This window comes from Mytilus californianus, unplaced genomic scaffold, assembly GCF_021869535.1.
Source record: "Mytilus californianus isolate M0D057914Y unplaced genomic scaffold, xbMytCali1.0.p SCAF_9, whole genome shotgun sequence".
Taxonomy (NCBI): domain Eukaryota; kingdom Metazoa; phylum Mollusca; class Bivalvia; order Mytilida; family Mytilidae; genus Mytilus; species Mytilus californianus.
The window spans coordinates 55,826,664-55,847,589 of NW_026262745.1; the positions used below are offsets into that span (position 1 = coordinate 55,826,664).

At 32.4% G+C, this 20,926-nt stretch overlaps 1 protein-coding gene across 12 annotated transcripts in view; it reads right to left on the reverse strand.

Moving 5' to 3' along the window:
* Positions 1–2,551: 2,551 nt before the first annotated feature.
* The window catches only part of LOC127714493 (uncharacterized), a 165,274-nt gene continuing 146,899 nt past the window's right edge, over positions 2,552–20,926 (reverse strand). For 8 of the 12 annotated variants that reach the window (XM_052220558.1, XM_052220555.1, XM_052220552.1 and 5 more), the window contains 8 exons: positions 17,117–17,297; positions 16,495–16,809; positions 15,102–15,168; positions 12,723–12,787; positions 10,791–10,853; positions 8,979–9,041; positions 6,632–6,781; positions 2,552–5,379 (listed from right to left, as the gene is read on the reverse strand). In XM_052220558.1, coding sequence (XP_052076518.1) covers positions 2,897–5,379; positions 6,632–6,781; positions 8,979–9,041; positions 10,791–10,853; positions 12,723–12,787; positions 15,102–15,168; positions 16,495–16,809; positions 17,117–17,297 — 3,387 coding nt within the window. In that variant the 3' untranslated portion in view covers positions 2,552–2,896. The remainder of the gene's footprint in view (positions 5,380–6,631; positions 6,782–8,978; positions 9,042–10,790; positions 10,854–12,722; positions 12,788–15,101; positions 15,169–16,494; positions 16,810–17,116; positions 17,298–20,926) is intronic. The other 4 variants (XM_052220563.1, XM_052220560.1, XM_052220562.1 and 1 more) reach the window with 4 other exon arrangements.

Sequence of the window (20,926 nt, forward strand, 5' to 3'; positions counted from 1 at the left end):
CTTGATCTTAACCTGATAGTATCATACAAATGTTGAAATAAAAATGGCATTTATATGAAATGTAAGCTATGCTAAATTTTCGAAGTCGATGAACCATGACTGACGGAGCAGTTCTTCATGGAAATGACATCTTCCTATGCGTATATAACTGCATACAAGATATCGTTGACTTTACATAGGTGGGTCCCCTTAAACTGACATGATTACACATTTTATCACGTTAAATGTGCAAACATTCAAGTGTCAATGAACCATGACGGAAGAAGTGAGGCCACACAATCTCAATGGAAAAGAGACGTGTTAATACTAGTACAACTACATACAAAATATCATTACTTACAATTAGTGATTCCCCTCAAACTGACCTAATCTCAAACTTTTAACATGTCAACTATGTCAAAATTTCAAAGTCAATAGATTATGACTGAGGGAACGACTGGCCAAAATAAATTGGGAATGTGTCCATGGGACACAGATGATGCCCCCGCTTGCATATCATATAAAGTTATAAAGGGACATAACTGAAGAACAGTAAAAGTGATGCTACCCAAATTTGTACTCAATCTGAGTTTAGTGGTAATAAGTATTGTGTATAAGTTTCATAACATTTGGTTGAAGCTAACTTAAGTTAGAGAACGGAAACGAAAAATTCAGCAAATTTTCCATTTGTAAACGGGCATAACTCCTAAACGGTTGAAGTGACACCACCAAAATTCAAACTTGAACTGTATTTTGTGGTAATAAGCATTCTGTATAAGTTCCATAACATTTGGTTGAGGCAAACTAAAGATAGAGATCTAGAACGGAAACGAAAAATTCAGCAATTTTTTCCATTTGTAAAGGGGCGTAACCCTAGAACAGTTCAAGTGACGACACCAAAATTAACACTTGATTTGTATTTTTTGGTAGTAAGCATTGTGTATAAGTTTCATAACATTTGGTTGTGTCAAACTAAAGTTAGAGAACGGAAACCAACTTTGGGACGTACAGACTTACGTACGTGACGTACGGACGGACAAGGGTAAAACCTAATGTCCCCTCCGCTACGGCAGGGGCATAATAAACTTCATGGATAGGGAATGTGAAACAACTACCTAATATCATTGACTTACCATTAGTGGTTCCCCTCAAACTAACCTAGTTAACATCAAAATTAAACCAAAAGACAATAACTGAAGGGAAAAGGCATAATAATCTCTATGAAAATAAGATGGGCCAATGCTACTTGAGCTGAATAACAAATATCACTGACATACAATATGGTGTTCCGTTTGGAATGACCTAATCATAAACTACAACAAATTGTTGACGCCGAAGTCGGTAACAGAACACTTAAGACTTCAATGCGAGACCATAAAAAGTATATTTTTTCTCCCAGATAATTACATTATAAATACGAAGATGTGGAATGAGTACCAATGAGATAACTCTCCATCTAAGTCACAAAGTATAAAAAGTTAACAATTATAGGTCAAAGTACGGCCTTCATCATGGAGCCTTGGCTCACACCGAACAACAAGCTTTAAAGGGCCCAAAAATGACTCGTGTAAAAGAATAATTCAAACAGGAAAACCTATTGTCTAATCTATATAAAAAAACGAGAAACTAGAAACACTTATGAACCACACCAACAAACGACAACCACTGAACAACAGGCTCCTGGCGTAGGACAAGTGCATAACAATGCAGTGGGTTTAAACGTTTTACCAGGCGCCAACCGTCACCCTAACCTTAGACAGTAGTGTAACATTACAACATAATACAAAGACACACTGTGAAATATTAATTGAAATGGCTAAACTCGAAAAAAGAAGTAAACATACACTGAAAGAATAAGTGTGATCCATGACACAAAATAAATACAATATTTACACGTAGATGCCTATATAACATAGACGTTACAGGCAGTAATAAAAAGATGTAGTAAGAGTGTCAAAAAGACAACTCTAACCTGGGACAAAACATTGTTTACAAAGATTATAATTTAACGGTGTTGCCTCTGTTTCGTTTTGGGAAAACACCCATATATATTTTATTTGTATAGTTTATAGTTTGAAGCAATAATTAACAGGCGGTTTTTTTCTGTATTGTTTGTTTTTGGCATTGCATACTATTTTGTCTTCGTGTACTATTTGTTAAGTCGCTGTATGAAATATTATAAAATTGATTGGTTGTTGATGTTTTCCGCCACTTTCAGCACACTCTGGTATATTATGGTGGTCATGTTTTCATTGGGTGAGGAAACCAGAGTACCCAGCGTGAACCACCGACCTAAGGCAGGAGTACTGCCAAACCTAGTGAATGATAATCGGAGTCCATCGCATCTTTTCAAAACATTTTTTGTTACGGTAGAATTTGTATCGTTATTTTAGAGTTTTTCGCGCTCGACAACATAGCATTGTTTATAAACTTGTTGAAAACTTAATGTTGCTCTCCAGATTTATAATATTTTATCATTGGGAAGCTATATTCTTGAAATTTACTCCAACTATCTAATTTCTCTAAATCAAGATAAAATAAAATTCAATTTATCGAAATTGAAAAAAAAATGTAATTCTTTGATTCATTTATTATGCAATCATTTATAAGAAATATTACAACAATTGAGTACGAAACAAATCATGTAAAGGATGTTTGGTATTCCAATAAAAACTTAGTTTTGTTACATACATTTTGAATTTGTAAATATCAAGCCTAATTATTTTTTTTGTGTTGACTGAACGAATATATCAAATTTCAAATGTAATATAAACAATATAAAATTGTGTCAAATAAAGACATTTATGCATTAACACCTAGTGCGTAATGTTATTAAGATATCTGAAATGTATATTCACATTCAAATTGTTTTATATCTCTTTAACTGTTATCTTATTTATTGATTTTGATCAGTTTTTTAATTATTCAATAGAACAACAATGTTATTGAACCCTTTTTTCTTTGCAATGGCTACAGGAGACAGTCCAGAGGTACCACATATCTTAACATTTGCACCATTTAGGAGCAATATCTTAACTATTTCAATATTACCGTAGTCGCATGATTTATAAAGAGGAGTTTCACCACAAACGTCTGCTAAATTTACATTCGCTTTTTTCTCGAGCAAAGTGTTAACAACGTCTTGATGATTGTTTATACAAGCGGCATGAAGAGCAGTAACTCCGTCTTTATCAGTAAGATTTAAATCAGCCTTACGATTTAGTATTATCTTTACTATATCATTGTATCCGTTTTCACAACTGAAAAAAAGCCCTGTCCGTCCATCTTTATTTTTCTTGTCGTATTTGACATTCTTCTTTAAGAGAATATCCACAACATTGAGATGCCCGTTTTTGCAAGCTTCATGAAAGGGCCTCATCTTATCCTTTGTTTTCGAATCAACCGAAGCACTGCTGTCAATTAACAATTTTACGATTTGTTCATTTCCGTTTCTACATGCTATATGAAGAGGCGTCTCTCCACTTTTCTCTTGTGCATCTACTTTTGAACCTTTTTTTAATAAAATATCCACAATGTCAATACTTTCTTTCTCACATGCCGCATGCAAAGGTGTAGAACCGTTTGATGAGCTTTTATTTATATTTGCCTTATTTTGAATAAGAAGTTCCACAATGTTTTTATAATTTCCAGTACATGCATAATAAACAGGCGTCATGCCTAAATTGTCCAATCTATTTACATTTGCTCCAGCCTTTAATAACAACGAAGCTGTATCATGCTGTCCATTTAAGCATGTCAAATGTAACGGTGTTAATCCACCTTTATCTTGTATGTCAACAGTAGCGCCATGGTCCAGCAGTATTTTTATAAGTTCGGTAGAACCTTTCTGACAGGCTATGTGAAGAACACTTTTGTGTTCTCTCATCATATATGTTTCGTTAATCTTAACAAAGTCATCCTCCAAGTTGATCAAATAATTCACAACGGGGATTAAATCATTTTCACATGCATAGAAAAAAGGCGATAATCTGTCGTTGTTTAAAAGGTGAACATTTCGACCATTTTCAACGAGCAATTTAACTATATTAAGATGACCATTCATGGATGCTAAATGCAAAGGTGTGTTTCCCTTTGCATCGGTCTTATGAATCATTCCTTTGTCAAACTTCATAAATAAAGCAACATAATCTCCATAACCCAACGATGAAAGAACATGAAGGACAGTAAAACCGTCTGAATTCGTTTTCCAATTATTTCCCTTTCTATCGTTGTTCAAAAAGGCTATAAATTTCTGTCTGAATATTGGAAAGGCATTTTGATTATTTTTGAAAACATCCCTATACTGTCCTTCGCTAAGTTCTCTTGCAAGACGTGTAAAATAAGCCTCTTCATGTTCCGATATAACTTTTATAGCAGGAACGGTCTGTTCTTCCCTTATACATGCCAATCTTATCTGATTCTTAAACACATCCCTCTTACAGTACTTTAGTACCGAGATTATAAATGTTTTTGCAATGCAGTAAAGAACTATATTTTGCATGGTCTGATGGATAAATTCAAAACAGTCATTATTAACCTTTACGAATGTGTCTGTCAAAGCCTCGAGATGGCTGATAATAAGTTTTTTTGGTGGATGCATTTGAGATCCAGATTCTCCAAACAAGTTTTTTATCAACTCTTCATTTTCAATGTTATCAAAAAATGATTGTTTAGTAAATTTTTGTTCAATAGCAAGCACTGCTAAAGAAATATGACGTTCTGGTGATTTCATTTTGTAATTATCTATTTCCTGTTCTATGAATTGAATGGGTAAGGTAAAAAAGTTTTCTACTGAACCAACGTCTTTTGATGAAAAGATCGAACATAACGAGGGCAGAAAAGGATACATCATTAATATTTCGTCAGTTATAGCTTTTATGTCACTTTTTTCGAGATATGCATCACAGATGGTCCGTTTTTCCGACAGAGTTAATCTCAACTCATTTGTATGTAAATCGCATACGAAAGCTGATAATTTAAAGCGTTCGCATATTTCAGGATGCCAAATAGACTTTCTGCACGTTAGTATTACTTTAGTTTGATCGTTGTTACTTAATACTTTATGAAGGAATGGACCTTCTTTTTCCCATGAAACTGCTTCAGCCACATCAAAGACATATTTCCCGATGAAATCATCAATGATGAATACTTGGTTTGTACCAGGTAAATAATATTGAGTAATGTCTGATGGCTGCCTTGCAGAAACAATTGTATAACCATATTCGTTCTTTAATCTTAATGCTATGTGATAGGCACACGCTGATTTACCCGTCCCTGTTGGTCCTATAATAGCAACTAGTTTTTCCGTCTGGATTCGCTGATATACGGATTGCGCGGCTTTTGTTACAAAAAAATTAGCAAGTTCATTGGACCAATTCATCAGTGTTTCCTTTTGCAGTTCTGTGAAGTTAAAGTAAATATTACGTATTAAGAAGAATAATACGAACAAAATGTAAATATTGTATTTTGTGGGATAAAACATACCCAAAAAGCAATATTGGTATAACACAGATTTTTCTTTGGTAGAAATGTCTTGCGATACGCATTTGTATAGAAGTATGTATAATGATATACGAAACTTTTTTGATTTTAGTATTTGCAGCGTATGTAATCTGATTACGGTATTGATTTCCTTAGCTTTATTTGGCAAAACCTTTCGACCTTTTTAACTTTTTTTTATTCGAGCGTCACTGATGAGTATTTTGTATACGAAACGCGCATGTGGCGTACAATATTTTAAGCCTGATATCTTTGGTGAGTTTGTTTCATAACATGGCTTTGCCATATCAATGTATACGGACATGAGGTAATGATAAGAATTTGTTGTTTTTACATGTATGTCCCTCGACCGAACTCTTTGTGTACCCAGGGTTGAATTATGTTATTGACCTTTCGGATAGAACGGTGAAAATTTTGTTCGTGGTACTCGAATATTTGTCGATACGAATCTTTATTAGGTCAATATATCTGAACAAACTGATTTCAAAACAAATTTACCATCTACTGAACTATGAATACCACTTTAGAAATGATTCAGCGGTTAAGGATATAAACCAGTTTTACATACAGGGGGGGGGGATTAATTTTTGAGATTTGTTTTAATTTTCATGATCACTGCATTTATTCACTCATATTTCTGCATATTTAAATTACAGTACATCAGTTGAGTATTGTTGAAGGTTCTTATACTAAAAAGGCGAACAATCATCCGTTTTGATCAGAAGATACTATCATTCCAACCATTAACCCATATAAATGCTTTCATCGATTAAGCTTACACTATTTATCATTCAATCGCACGGTCAGAATGTCGATGACAAACTCTTTGCATTTCTACACTTCTACATAACGATTCATATATGTAAACACTATAAAATGTTATCTAGTTAATAGGAAACACAAATACACAGTCAAATAGACTGACATCATATTGATTCTTTAAACTTTGATGTGCTTGTATACTATTTTTCAATGACTTATGCAATTTTATACATCGCTTCCCACCTAGAAGATTAAAGCTCGACATACTACACACATTAACTTGAACGTAGACATAAATATCCTCTATGCTGTTTATATAAAAAAAAATGAATATTTTTTCTTTGTAATATTTCTTTACAGGTGTGTACAATCTGGTGCAATCATATTTTACCTAGTACATGATATGGCACCTTTCCTATATCATCTTCGAGTTTGGATATTTTGCCCTTTAACTCCTGTTTTTCAGAATCAATTGCATCAATTTGTTTTACCAAGCTCGATTTTTCAATGGCTATCAGAGAAGCAATCTTTTCGTCAACCTCTATAAAACAAAATATACATATTAGGGTTTATCTAACGGTTTATTGGAACCTATTGCTATGCGGTTACTAACGTTGGAGAGGTACACGACTATGTTTATATGTTTTTTGGTGACAAAAAACTGTGCTGAATGTGTTACTATTTCCCCAAAGTTTTTCAACAAGAAAACTTTTCAGGATTTTTACAGCTAACAATTAGTAGAATAGAAAAATCACTGTGGAAACTAATAACACAAACATCTCCACATCGTCGAACTAACGGCTCTAAAGAGCCTGTGTCGCTCACTTGCATCTTCAACAATAGCCATTGTTTGGTAAGATTTATCATGAAAGGGCAATTACTCTATAAAAGGTCAATTGACAATTTCAGTCAAGTTGACATATTTGTAGATCTTGTCCTGCTGTTAATTTTTGCTTTTCAACGTTTCAATCTACACTTGTATCTAATACACTTTTCCAAAACAAAAAGCAGACACTCCAAAAAATAGTAAAAACATCAATTAAGAGAAATAACTTCAATAACGAGTCGACTAAAAATTTTATCCATAATGGTTTATTTGTAGATCTTGTCCTGCTGATCATTTCTTCCTGTATAAAGTTTTTATCTATCTATTACAGTTTCAAAATAGTAGGTAAAATTAAAAGAAAGGGAAAAATCTTTCTCTAAAGGCTATAACTTCAATAAGAAGCCATCCGACGATTTCGGTCATGTTGACTTAATAGTAGATCTTGTTTGACCTGTTGATAATTTTGCTATTAAAGTTTCTTTCTATCTATTATGGTTTTTAAGATATAAGGCAATAACGCAAAAAATAGTAAAAATCGTCAGTGAAGAGCAATGACTCCAATAAGGAGTTGTTTGAAGATTTCTGCCATGTTGACTTATTTGTAAATCTTATACATGTCTTGCTAATCATTTTTCCTTATAAAAACTTTTCTGTATTTATCATATATGTAGTTTTCAAAATAATGACAAAATGAAAACAACTAATAAAATTTGATATTTAAGGGCTATAACTCCTCTGACAGTTTAGATGTAAAGAGACAGCAGGTAGATCTCAACATTTCTGCCCCTGTCAGATTTTCTATATTCATAGCAGTTTTCAAGATAGACAAAACTTGTATTTTACCCCTATGTTCTATTTTAGCCATGTCGGCCATCTTGGTTGACAGGCTGAGTCATCGAACACATTTTTTAAAAACTATCCCAATAATGATTGTAGCCAAGTTTGATAAAATTTGACCCAATATTTTCATAGAAGATTTTTGTAAAAGTAAACGGACGATAACGACGACGACCGCCAAAATATGAGAAAAACTCACTCGGCCTTTCGGTCAGGTGAGCTAAAAATGTCAAGAAATTTAGTTGGTACCCTGGGTTGTTGTAATTGAAAACGGCCAATTTTTCAGTACCGAATTTCGTCAAGTTCAAATGCTTAATTCCGTTTGTCACCTATTTAAAGCTCTGAGGAATCTGGTTTATTTTAGAAAGTTAAACTTTCGTATTTCTGTTCTGTATTTTGAGCAGTTTTGTTTGTTTATGTTTTGTTTATGTTTTGATCGCTAATTCCGGTGTATCCTTACTCCCGCAACTTATGTTCATTTCAACTTTTTACATTTTTACATTCAGTAACATTTTTTGTACTTTATTGGTCAGATAATTCACCTGAAATGTTTTATAGAATTAGTAATGTCAAAGAGATGATAATTTAGAAAGCCAGAAATGTGTTTTGTCTAAAAAAAGACTTGTCAATGGCGCTCCAATCGTAAGAATCAGAAAGCCAAATCAGTAACAAAGTTGAGGACCATTGAAATCAAAAGTCCTAAAATATTTGTGCCAAATCTGGCTGAGTCCATCTACGCCTGTAGTATACAATACTTAGTGTTCCTTTATAATTATTCATTATACGTACAGATTATAAGCGGGAAATTTCCGTATCATTGATATTTCTTAGGAACATACAATTTAGTGAAAAAAGTATAGTAATTTCTATAAATAATAAGCGATGAATATACAGTTGGTTTATTACCAAAAAAAGAATGTATTATATATTTAAGCATGTTGTATGATATCAAACCATATGAGAGGCGAAAGATACCAAAGGGATTTTCACAAAGCTTCCAACTATTATCTCAAAAAGTCTGCTGTATTTCTATAATTGGGATTATTGTTTTTTTAGATTTTCTAAAAGTACAAACCTGTGCGTTTGCGTTTCATTCTGCATAAACAGTCTTCTAGGATAGGCAATACCACAAATATTACTGAAAAAAAGAAGTACAATTTGATCATGAACATGATGAATTAAAATATACAATTTAATGATATGACCGAATAAAACTTGCGTTTATGCATAAAGGAAAGTACTCATACATTAAAAGTATCAAACATCATAAATAGTGGGTAGCCAGTAGAAGCAAAATTGCACGTTACTCATATTCGTGTTTCTAATATAACATGTATAAGATCATACATCAATACAGGAATCGCAAAAATTACCTCATAGTAGAGCAGACCACTTGAATACGTGAGAAGCTATATGACAAAGAAGACGTTTGAATAAATTAAACAGAAACTTTGTAAAGGCCTGTCTCAAACACTAAGCTATTTAAATAAAAAAAAAAAACATCATTGATAAATTGCATATATAGGCGACTGGTGCGGTTGCTTACTTGGGAGAGGTACACGATTATGTTTATACACTCATCATACATTTGTAGATACCAGGATTAACATTTTGTCATCCAGACGCGCGTTTTGTCTATTAAAGACTCATCAGTAAAAATGGTGAAGCTGGAATAAAAAAAAAACAAAAACATTCCAAGTTGAAGAGCACTGAGGACCCGACATTCCGAAAGGTTTTGACAAATACAGCTATGGTAAGCTTTTTCTGGGGTAGAAATTCTTCAGTACTTCAAAAAATTAATGTTTGTTAAACAGTTAATTTATAATTTTGATCATATCAATGATAATTTATATCAGCAGGGACCAACTAGATTATTCAAACTTCAACTTTACATGATTAATTTCGATAAGTGACCAGAAAAAAAGATACATCTAAGGATATACCAAAACATAACCGGTTACAAAACAGCAAACTACCCTTTTAAATTAGAGTAACGTATATACAACAGAAAAAAAACAACAAAAAACCAAGCAAAATAATATATTTCGATTTCAAGGATTGATTGATTGTTGGTTTCTTAAAGTCCCGTGGCAATTATCTCATGCAAGTTCAGGACGATAACGAATTAACAATAAATACCGTAGGTAGATTCTTAATAGAGGCTGTCCGGGATGCGGGGAAATTTAGACTGCCACTAGAAAATTAGGGTCTAGTGGATAGAGACAGATAGTTTGCTGTGCACCTACAGACCCCTCAAAAAGTTGTTGAAAGGGTTCTTAACGTGCAAGAGCATGACACTCTCTCTACACGAGGCATCGGATTGTACGTCTCCATTCTGACTGGACGTGACTGCGTATGTGTACAATCAGTACAACACGCCCCACTTCGACAAGGGTTTTACTGTATGTTGGAAGACGACTCAGAATGACCATGCTTATTTCCCCAAGTAACACTTGGGGTTCATATATTATATGAGAATCAGGCTTAAATTTGATAACTTATCCATGAAGTGAGGTCGATATCTGTTTAACCTTGCATGAGGGACAGGCAGACTTTGCGGTGAATATAGGAAATGCAATGTCCTTTCACAAAAAATAAATGAGAGTATCACGTGATATAAAGACGATACAGATTTTTGAAACAGTCGCTGAACCAAGAAGATATTGTTAAGGTCAACATCTATATGCCAGACAGAAAGTTTATTACATTAAACATATGTATACAAAATATAAGGTATCATAGTACCTTCTGAGATATAAAGCTTTATACAGCTTATTTACGCTGCCGCCGCCAGATGAACATTTCTATTTCTGACATTTCCGTCGTATTCGTCGCAGGCAAGCCCGTCGCAGGCGAGAATAAAACCATTGTTTAAGCCAATACTTACTTGGTAACAATAACATCAGCATAAAAACTACCAGAACTGCAACACATGCAGCTTTTCTATTAGCTAAAAAGTATAAATAGTTTCAATTAATCCCAAATTAAGCTAATCTTTTAACAGCACACTGCGTTTATACAGAATTGTTAGTTACGAAAATTCTAGTCATAAATTCTTTTAAATAGGCGCAAGTACTTCTACTTGCTTATCATCTAACATTAGCATATTTGTTTAGTTTATAATTGATGGATTATAGCTAACACCACTGAACATTGATTTGATTTTAGAATTTGATGCACATTAATACCACATTTCAGTCAGTGCATGAGTAGCAAAGAGTATGTTCTTACTGTGTTTGATACTCGCTTAACAAATGTTGAAGTCGTTTAATAACTGTTTGAAAATGAGGCCATCATGATACAAGAAATGAAATCTTATACTTTTTTGCTACAGTTACTGTTTGAGCATTGTTAAAAAAATAAAGCTTTTTTTTATGATCTGAAGTACTTCCTGATTGTTTTGGTTAATTATCGAAATTAAAAGAAATGCATTTTTATATTTCCTTTCAAGAAATATACTTCAGGAGAGGGCACTTTGTTCACAGACATATAATTACTAGTAGTTGCCGAACACAATTGATCACATACTGATATGAGGGTGGTTTCACTTTAGAAAGAAGACTTTAAGGTAGCATAAATTATTTATTTTTTTCTTCTAAAAAATATTTATTAATCTATATTATCATCACTAAGGCGACTAATCATTTAAACATAATAAGGTTATACACATTAACTAGAAGTATCCTATGTTAGGTGTAAGAAAAAATAAATAATAAATTGCCAAGTCAAACATTTCCTTTGTTAACACATAATCAAACAGGTCCATTTTTTTTCTTGAGCATTAAACAATATGAATTGTATTGATGAGGCAATCGTAGCAATACGATGGAATATTTGTCAATTCGTTCCGTCAATTTATCTAAATTACCTCGCGCTTCCATAGTTGATATTCCAAGGATAATATTCATGTCATCGAGTTTGGATAAAATACAATGTTTACATTTTATATTTTCAACAAAAATAAAAGAATATCAACTATGTTAAGTGAAAATCTTTGTGCATAGTTGCTCAACTAGCTTATGGGTTATTTAACAGTTATTGTCATGTTAAAAATTAATTTAGTCATCGAAATCAAAACAAAATAATGGTTGCGTAACTGGTTTTCCTAGGCATAAATTGATAAATTTGCAAATTTATGTATTTGTTTTTAAAATGTTTATTTTTAGGACCTGTTTCCGTTAGAGTCCTACCGTTTTATTACCAATATTCAGAGTAAAAGTTTAAAGGGGCATTAGCTACGAGATGTTAAAAACATTAGAATATGATTTTTTGTTTGTTAAATCATTAATGAAAGTCAAATCGTGAAATAATAATTACTTTTTAGCAGCTAACTTGGTTCAATGTTGTCAAAATTCGACCTCATTAAACCCGTATTCATGTGACCTTCAATTTAACCCCTTAGCTGGAGATGGGTACGCATGTATTTTAGCTATTAACAGGATAAAAATATCAACATTGAAAGTAAAAACGATGATAAACATACTTTTTAACCTACAATATAAATTAAACCAGACCTAGCTAAAAAACTCCATTTGCACGTGGTTTTTATCTATTTATATTTATGTTTATATCGGTATATATGACCGTCGGCAGTCTTCATAGGTCATCTCGGTGGTTAATTAGATGACGTCTAGACAAAAATACACATGAACTATTGATACATATTATCGAGTCCATGCATTGTGAATTCTTTAATTTGATATAATTTTGTAATTTGGATATACGTTTTAGTATGTTATAAATCAAATATGAGAATTTTAGTCAAATAGGTGAACATGACTTTGACAGCTAATGCTCCTTTAATGTACGATCTACATACCTAGTATATAAGCCTCCAACGATGAATTGTCAGTCGATAATGGTATTTCCGGCTCTTTGGGCAACCTTATAAAAAAGGATACAAATATAGAATGTATACACAATATAATAGGTTACGGGATAAATATGAGACAATGAGAGACAATCCTGACAACAATTAGACCAACACACATCTACAGGTCTTCATTTGATCGTCAACAACAAGTAGGTGTGCCCATATAATTTACCAAACTCTTAATCGGCCGTTCCTAGAACAAAAACATTTTAACAAAACCTGCTTTTTATAGTTTTCTGGGATTACGGTAGCTGTTGAATGAACAATAATTTATGTTTACTAATACAATTAAACTGCAAGGTCTTCATTACTGTAATTACAAAGCTGAATGATCAAATGTGTCATGGTTCGACTAGTCATACACACGTATCATGTTTATCTACATATATATAATTTGTATTATTTAAGTAATTACGTGTATTGTGAGCTTAGTAAATTGTTCATTTATAACTTTGCCAAAAAAATGGAAAGTAAGTAATTTTGTCTTATCGTATCTGCAAGCATGGTCACAAATTCTTTTTCTTGGTCACCGTGCATGTATCCCATATAATTCTTCTTGATAAAGGTTATATTCAAGGTTATATATATATATTAGTGTTAATGTGGTATGGTAAATTTTTGTATTCTTGTCTTTCGTTTTTGCTTATGTGCCTTGTCTATATGCCTTTTTGTTTTTCTTTCTTGACATATTTGTTTGTTTTATAGTGATTAAGATTATAACACAATGTTGACTGCTGTACCCCTTTTTTGTCATTTTTACCTAGTATGTCTATTTGTTTTGTTCACACATTGTTGTCAAGATAATGGAATTTTATGCGACTGTCATACAAGTGAGAGTTAAGCTAGCTATACAGCCAGGTTTAATCCACCATTTTCTACATAAAAAAATGCCTGTACCCAGTCAAGAATATGATAGTTATTATCCATTCGTTTGATGTGTTTGAGCTTTTGATTTAGCCATTTGATTAGGGACTTTCCGTTTTGAATTTTCCTCGGAGTATGGTTTTGTTTTTTTTATTTATTGTTTGTTTCCTTTTTTCTTATAGTTTTAATAATTCATTACATTTGGAAATATGCTCGGAAGACTTTCAGATTTAGGAAAAGTTTCGTTTAGTTTTTTTACATAGAAATGTTGTACAATTCTGTTTTGGCCATTGCACACATTTTTCTGGAACTATTGTTTATGTTACTATAAGAGATTTACCCTAAATTCTAGCGACCGGTATCAGATTGCTGAGGGGCATTCTTTCATTTAGCATATCATGTACTTTTGTTAATCAATTAGTAAATGTAAAATAGAAATTGTGAAGATATAAAATACAACATAGGCATGATAGGGGTATTAAGCCCCGTGGACACGATCCTTTCAAAATGTGCAAACTGTAGAAAATGTAGAAGTTCCAGTCATGATGTGTCAATATGGTAATGTAACTTAAAATTTATGAGATTTTGTGGGGGATTTTAGATACTTGGTGTCAATTTCAGATCTTTGATAGTCTTTGGTAAATTTGTTCACAACATTCATAGACTCTGGTTAATTTCAAGAAATTATGTTAATGAATGTGTTTGACTTTTAAGTGTGAATGGGTCGATCTTTATTATATGACTCTTATATGACAGTAACAAGCTGAATTTGCCTCGGGTAGAAAACAATTTTAATTCAAAACAATTGTGTATCCTAGTATTGTTTAAGGAGAAAGCCCTAGTATGCCACGTTTCGCCCTTGAATTCGAAAATCAAAAAGCATCACCTGTCTATGAAATAATTGTGTCTTACTGTACGTATTTGGTTAAGGACTAGGTACTTCAAGCTTCTTGAATTCTGCAAAATCTGCCAAAACAGTCTTAATAACACGTGCCGAGTTACAAAATTTTCAATAACTGATTGTGTTACTGGGAGTAAGGAGTACACATAATCTTTAATTGTGTACCAAACAGATTTCATGTATTTTCAATAAGCAAATTGGTTTTTTTTCAAAATGATTCAAAATAACGTAAACAGTTATTCGAAACTTTGTAACAAAATGCAGGTTTAATGGAAAATAACTCGACACTTATCTTTTAACATGAAAGAACTGCATTGTGGGTAAAATTGTTATATTATTAGGTTCATATAGGCATTTCATACACTAAACATACTGTACCCAAAACAATAAACATGTCGTCCCCTATTTCCCGCCATGACATGAATATGAAGTTTGTCCATATGATACATTTTATACGTAATGGTATATACAGTTGACCAAAATGTATGCGATGTTACACTGCATTGAAACCTTGGTAACCTATCATGATTATCTCTGGATATGCTACAGGATATACTCACACGACCGTTGATATTGAATCACAGTAAAAGCTCGGTTTCCACTCATTCTCATTAAGACACTCATAATCTTTAAAAAAGTAAAATAAGATAATTAAATATATAATACACTATAAGTAACTTTGAGCATTTAAAACAAGATTGCACACGCCGAAATGTCTCACAGGCTTTTACTAGTCATGATGGATTTAATGTTCAAATTCTTAAAGATAAGTGTCACTATGATTCTTGTAAATAATGTCAAGGTCAGATGAACTCTGCTAAATGGACATGTAAGTCTGAAATGCCTGGTGTCTCTTTGCCATTAGACATGACAAATTTAGATCACCAAACTAATGAATAGCGATAATCTTCGCATCCGGCCTCGTGCAATTCTTCCACTTGACCATGAGCTTTAACCTGGATCACTTGTCGACAAAATGATGTCGTGGTCATGTGAACAATATCTAACGGACATGTAACCCTTGAAAGGATCTCATATACCAAATATTATATCCTATTACTCTTAGTAAGTAAGACATTCATATTGCACAATTGCAGTCGCTGAACCATACAGTATGAGGTCAAGGACTAAGAAAATATGACAGACGGAAACTTCTTTACATAAGACAATTTTATACAAGGTACGAAACATCCAAGTCTTCTTTTTCTAATATATAAAGCTTTATATAAATAGTTAACACTGCCGCCTCTGTCGCCACTGGATCAACATACTTATGTCGTCTCATGCAAGACAAACATTGCTGGTACTAAAAAGACTCTCAGTGTTATGTTCGTAAATGGTGAGACGTGTCATTGGTTTACCTCGTAGCAAATGGTCGTTGTCTGATCAATACTTTATAAATGTTATAAGTACGGAACATTAAGTTAATATAGTTACCTGCTATTGTTGCAAAGACACAAAAATGAACCCGCCTCTATTCCAATACAACACTGGCAGTCAAGGATCACTCTAATGTATTTTATCTATTATGCTTTGCGTGAAGATTTTTTGGCGTTTATTTTTGGACTCTTGAGATGATTAACTGTTCGAACTTTGAAGATTCCAAAATTTCATAGTTATTTACCAAACATTGACACGTCCCTACTTTATTGACTAGTTGACTCTTGGGATATATATGTAATAAGTTGACAGAGGTGCATTCTTTACGTACATATTCATTCACCCGTTTTTAGTTATATCAAATTTTGTCATTCCTTTTCAAACCTCTTCAAAGAAAAATAAACTTAGCGCAACATTTTCCCGTTATCATTGCAATCATTATTTATCTAGTTTTAGAAGCGGAATTAAAAGCATATATGTCAACATCATATGCGAAGTAGGTCGAAATATTTGGATAGAAATGTTCTAAGAAAAATTACAATTAATTTACTTGCATACATGAACATGATGTACCTGGTGATAAAATGTAGTTAGATGGACATATCTTAAGATGACAGGAACAATCTTCCTCGGATGGTACACAATAACATCGATGTTTTGGTTGAACTATAAAATCATATCCTCTGGTATAATCACAGCGGCATGATCTATCATTTTCCAATGTACCATTACTAGAAGTGACTAGTCCCTCCCCACTGCAGTAAGATTTCTCGTAAACACATCGACTGCTTCCAGAGGACAGGAATTTGAAAGGTTGGTAGAATTCAGCATTACAATCAGCGCCTTGCAGTGTTCCATTAGATGACCCAGCAACTATAAGTTTTTGTCCTATCAAATACAAATACTAGTAACTAGTAAAAGGCAGGTAAAACCAATACATAGAAATGATCCCGTTGCCATTGCCAACACTATGTTATAATAGAGTGAACTTAGATAATTTGACCATACATGTAGATATGAGATTTCATCATCATTTAATATGTTATATCTTGGGGGAATTTTGGAAATATCAAAAATGTCTAAAGAAAAGATTGCATTGATAATTTGATGTAGAACATTGTTTTAAGAAAAAGTGTATAGTTCATACAGTAATATTACATATATATATAGATAATGTGCAAACGAGAAAGCTTACCTGGTGCTTCGAAATCTGGGTGTTTTCTACAAAATTCAGTAAAATAATGTTCGTTTCGATTAAACAAGCAGAAGTAACCGTCCACAGAACCACAACTCTTTTCTGCTATATGTTTCCAGTGCGACTGAACAGGACAATGAAAGCTGAAACTGGATTCAGAGAGCTTCCATAATGATATAATCTGAAAAAAACATGTAGTAAAGTGCAATTTCGGATGTACAAATGGCGTACAGTACCTTAAACATATCATGTTCTTTGATTCAAGTCTAGTATGTTAGACATGGTTAAACAACCAGTCTAAAAAAAATCAAAGCATCGTCGATGTTGTGTTCCAGCCATATTCATAGCTAGTCTGATATTCTTTCTGACCATGCTTTTTTCAAAATTTTCTCTCATTTCATTTCCAATCTTACTGTTTAATTTCTATGTTATTGCCCACAGGTAGGAAATTTCGCAATATTGATGTAAATAATGATATATATATATATTGATATTTCAATTTTAGACTGTCAGATTTTTTTTTATATAAATATTTGCAATTTAATGGTATTGACATGAATGGAAAGGGAAATCGTCAAACAAGTAATACATTTTTTTATATGCCATTAATTATAACTGGCTTAATAATTTCCAGAAAGAGAGAGGCCTTGGAAATACACTTTCTCAACAACAAAAAATAATAACTAATTTTAATCTAAATTGGTGTTCATTCTTCATCAAGAAAAAATACATTTCCTGTATTCAAATTTAAATGTACAAATACCTAATGCTGAGATATTTCCAATCACTGTTAAATAGCAATATAATGGGATATAAATGTAGAACAAACAAAAAATTTTATTGCAGAAAATGCTCAGGTAAGAGTTAAGCAATTTTGTTTATTGTTTCAACCAAATTTCTGATAATTGTGACTAATTAATTAGATCTTGATTGTTGAATTATGTCAGATGATAATGACACTGATGTTACAAGTGAAATAAAATTTGCTTACATTTTTTATACATATTTTTACATTTTTTGTCTTTTCTTTGAAAAAAAACCACGTCTGATTAATCATTCAGCTAGCTAGCAAAATTGACAGAATATTTTAATGTAGTGTAGATCAAAATAAATAATACATTTGTAGGTTTACTATTGAGGTCAAGAATGTGTGTATTCAGTTAGGTGTGTAATAAATTGTGCCTATTTAATTATGTAACAGGTCATGAGATATTAAATGTGGTGAATTAAGACTGGGGTTGTTTCCAATAAATACTTACACCTTTGAGTGTAATTATTTGAAAATCATGACAGTTTATAATCATACTGACTCTTACTTGCCTATGGAAAGAATTGGAGTAATACCATTTCAAAAAAGTGTGGGAATCAACCTATATATATTAACACACATGTTGACCTAAATTTCATAGAACAAAAACTTACACAAGCATAAGATAATAATATAATACTTTCAAAATTGTTATCAACTGATTCAATTGATGTAAAAATACTTTTTCAATTTATTTCATAAATAGTAAATCATTATAAATTTTAGTTTACAAAGGAACTATAAGCAAGTGCATATCTAAAATAAAAAGGTTGTTTGACCAAATCTTTTCTTAATTTAAGGGCGAATAACATGTCAAAAGTTGGCAGTTGATGATTAAAATGGTGTAGAAAGTTTCTGCAAGTCATAAACACACATAATTAGTTTCATGACATGTCTTCAACTTAGTATTCTGCACCATCTCCAAAAACAGAGTGATCGCATAGATCCAGCATGGCTGAATCAAAAATAAGCCCTGAAAAATTAGATGTATCAAGCTAACGAACAATAAGCCAGCGAACAATAAGAAAAACGCGTCCAAGTGATCATGCATATAAACCACGCACTACAATAACATGGAACGTCCATTGCAATCTATAGATACTGACAATCATTTTCATTAGCAACAACACATGCAACAAATTTGCACATAGACAAATCTGATTAGCTATTTATTTATCTAATCTAACATAAAAACTTTGGAAAACACCTTATTTGTCGCCGGCTTATTGTTCGTACGTGGTGTAAGACGGGAATGTTTTCATTTAAATACACGTATTACATAACAAATATGACAGCGAAAAAAAGTGTTTGACAGAAGTGGTTCAAGCTTAGAACATAGTTGGACAAATCTACTCTAGGAAGTTTTTCCGAACTAGAATTTAGACAGTTCTACTTTCGAAAAGATTCGAAAAGTTTTAGCTAAAAAAACATTTTTTGACAGTTCATATTTAGAACAGGTTTAGTTTAAACATATTTTATTTGCTTAAATATGCAAAAGGGATGAGACACAAGTTAATCAAACTTATGAAGTCTTCTCCCATGAACAATTTATAACAATAGAATTTTTTACAAAGCATGCATGCAAACAATACATTGTATATATTGGATATGTAAAAGATGATGTGTGATGATGTGACTCTTTAATAAACTCATATACATTCTTTAAAATTCTTTCATTTTCATCATTAGTTAATGACGAATCACCGGAGGTTAAGATGTTCAAATTTAATAGAGAGTTCTCTGGTAACTAGTTCAGATTATTAGATAGTTTGATTCTTATATTCGTATAATTAGGACATTCAAAAAAGAAGTGAAATGAATCTTCACGCTTAGCACCACAGCTACAAGACGGATCTGAAATTATATTAACTCTGTTAAGATCATAATTCAAAAACGAGGCTGAGCATCTAAGTTGAGTCAAAATGATGTTGAGTTTACGATTGCCAAATTTATAATGTTTGGGTACTTGGGCTTTTGAATTCAGTTTAAGATTTTTTAATTCAGTTTTGAATTTACCTAAAGAGTCAATGTTGCGGGTCAGCACATTAAGGTTATTCCACAGTCGTATAGTTGAAGGTATGAAGGATTCTTGGGTCAATGAAAGTCTACAAGAAGAGTATATTATATCATTCCCATTACGTAAGGGGTAAACAGCTGTACTTTGGATTGTTGGTAGAATTAAATTGAAAAGATAGGCTTGTGCATTATTATGTTGAATATTATAAAATAATTGTAACTTCCTCCTTTCTCTTCGTTCAGCTAGAGTTTCCCAACCAATCTCATCATAAATAATTCTACTACTAGTAAAAATAGGAAGACCTGTTACAATTCTGGCTGCCTCAAGCTGCAGCTGCTCTAATTTGTTACTATAACCCACACCCATATTATCCCAAACTTCACAGGCGTATTCGAGTAACGGTCTTATAAAAGTCAAGTATAGCTTTTCTAAGTTATTTCTACTTAATCTGTACTTTAGTTTTCTAAGTACATTCAAATGTTTCGATACATTTTTTATGATACTTTCCACATGAGTGTTCCATTTAGCATCTCTACTAAATGTAACACCCAAGTGTTTATGAAAATCTGTAACTTTAATATTCTTACCATTGAATATGAAATTCATTTCAGGAGTTTCAATGTATGAAAACAACATAATTTCTGTTTTTTCTGGGTTAAAGGACATCAGCCATTTCTTAGACCAATCGCTCAGCTCACTCAGGTCGTGACTGACCACTGATTTTATTTGTGACGTGTCACGACTAGAGTAGCTGAAAGATGTGTCATCTGCAAATAATCTACATAAAGATATAAAATTTTCAGCAATATCATTAATATAAATAATGAATAAGAGCGGTCCCAAAACAGAACCCTGTGGGACACCAGCTGAAATACTGCAAAGCTCTGACGACGATTATTTAATAACAACTCGATGTTGTCTGTTGTTCAGGTAACTTTTAAACCAATTCAATAATTTCCCGTCCACACCGTATGACTTCATTTTA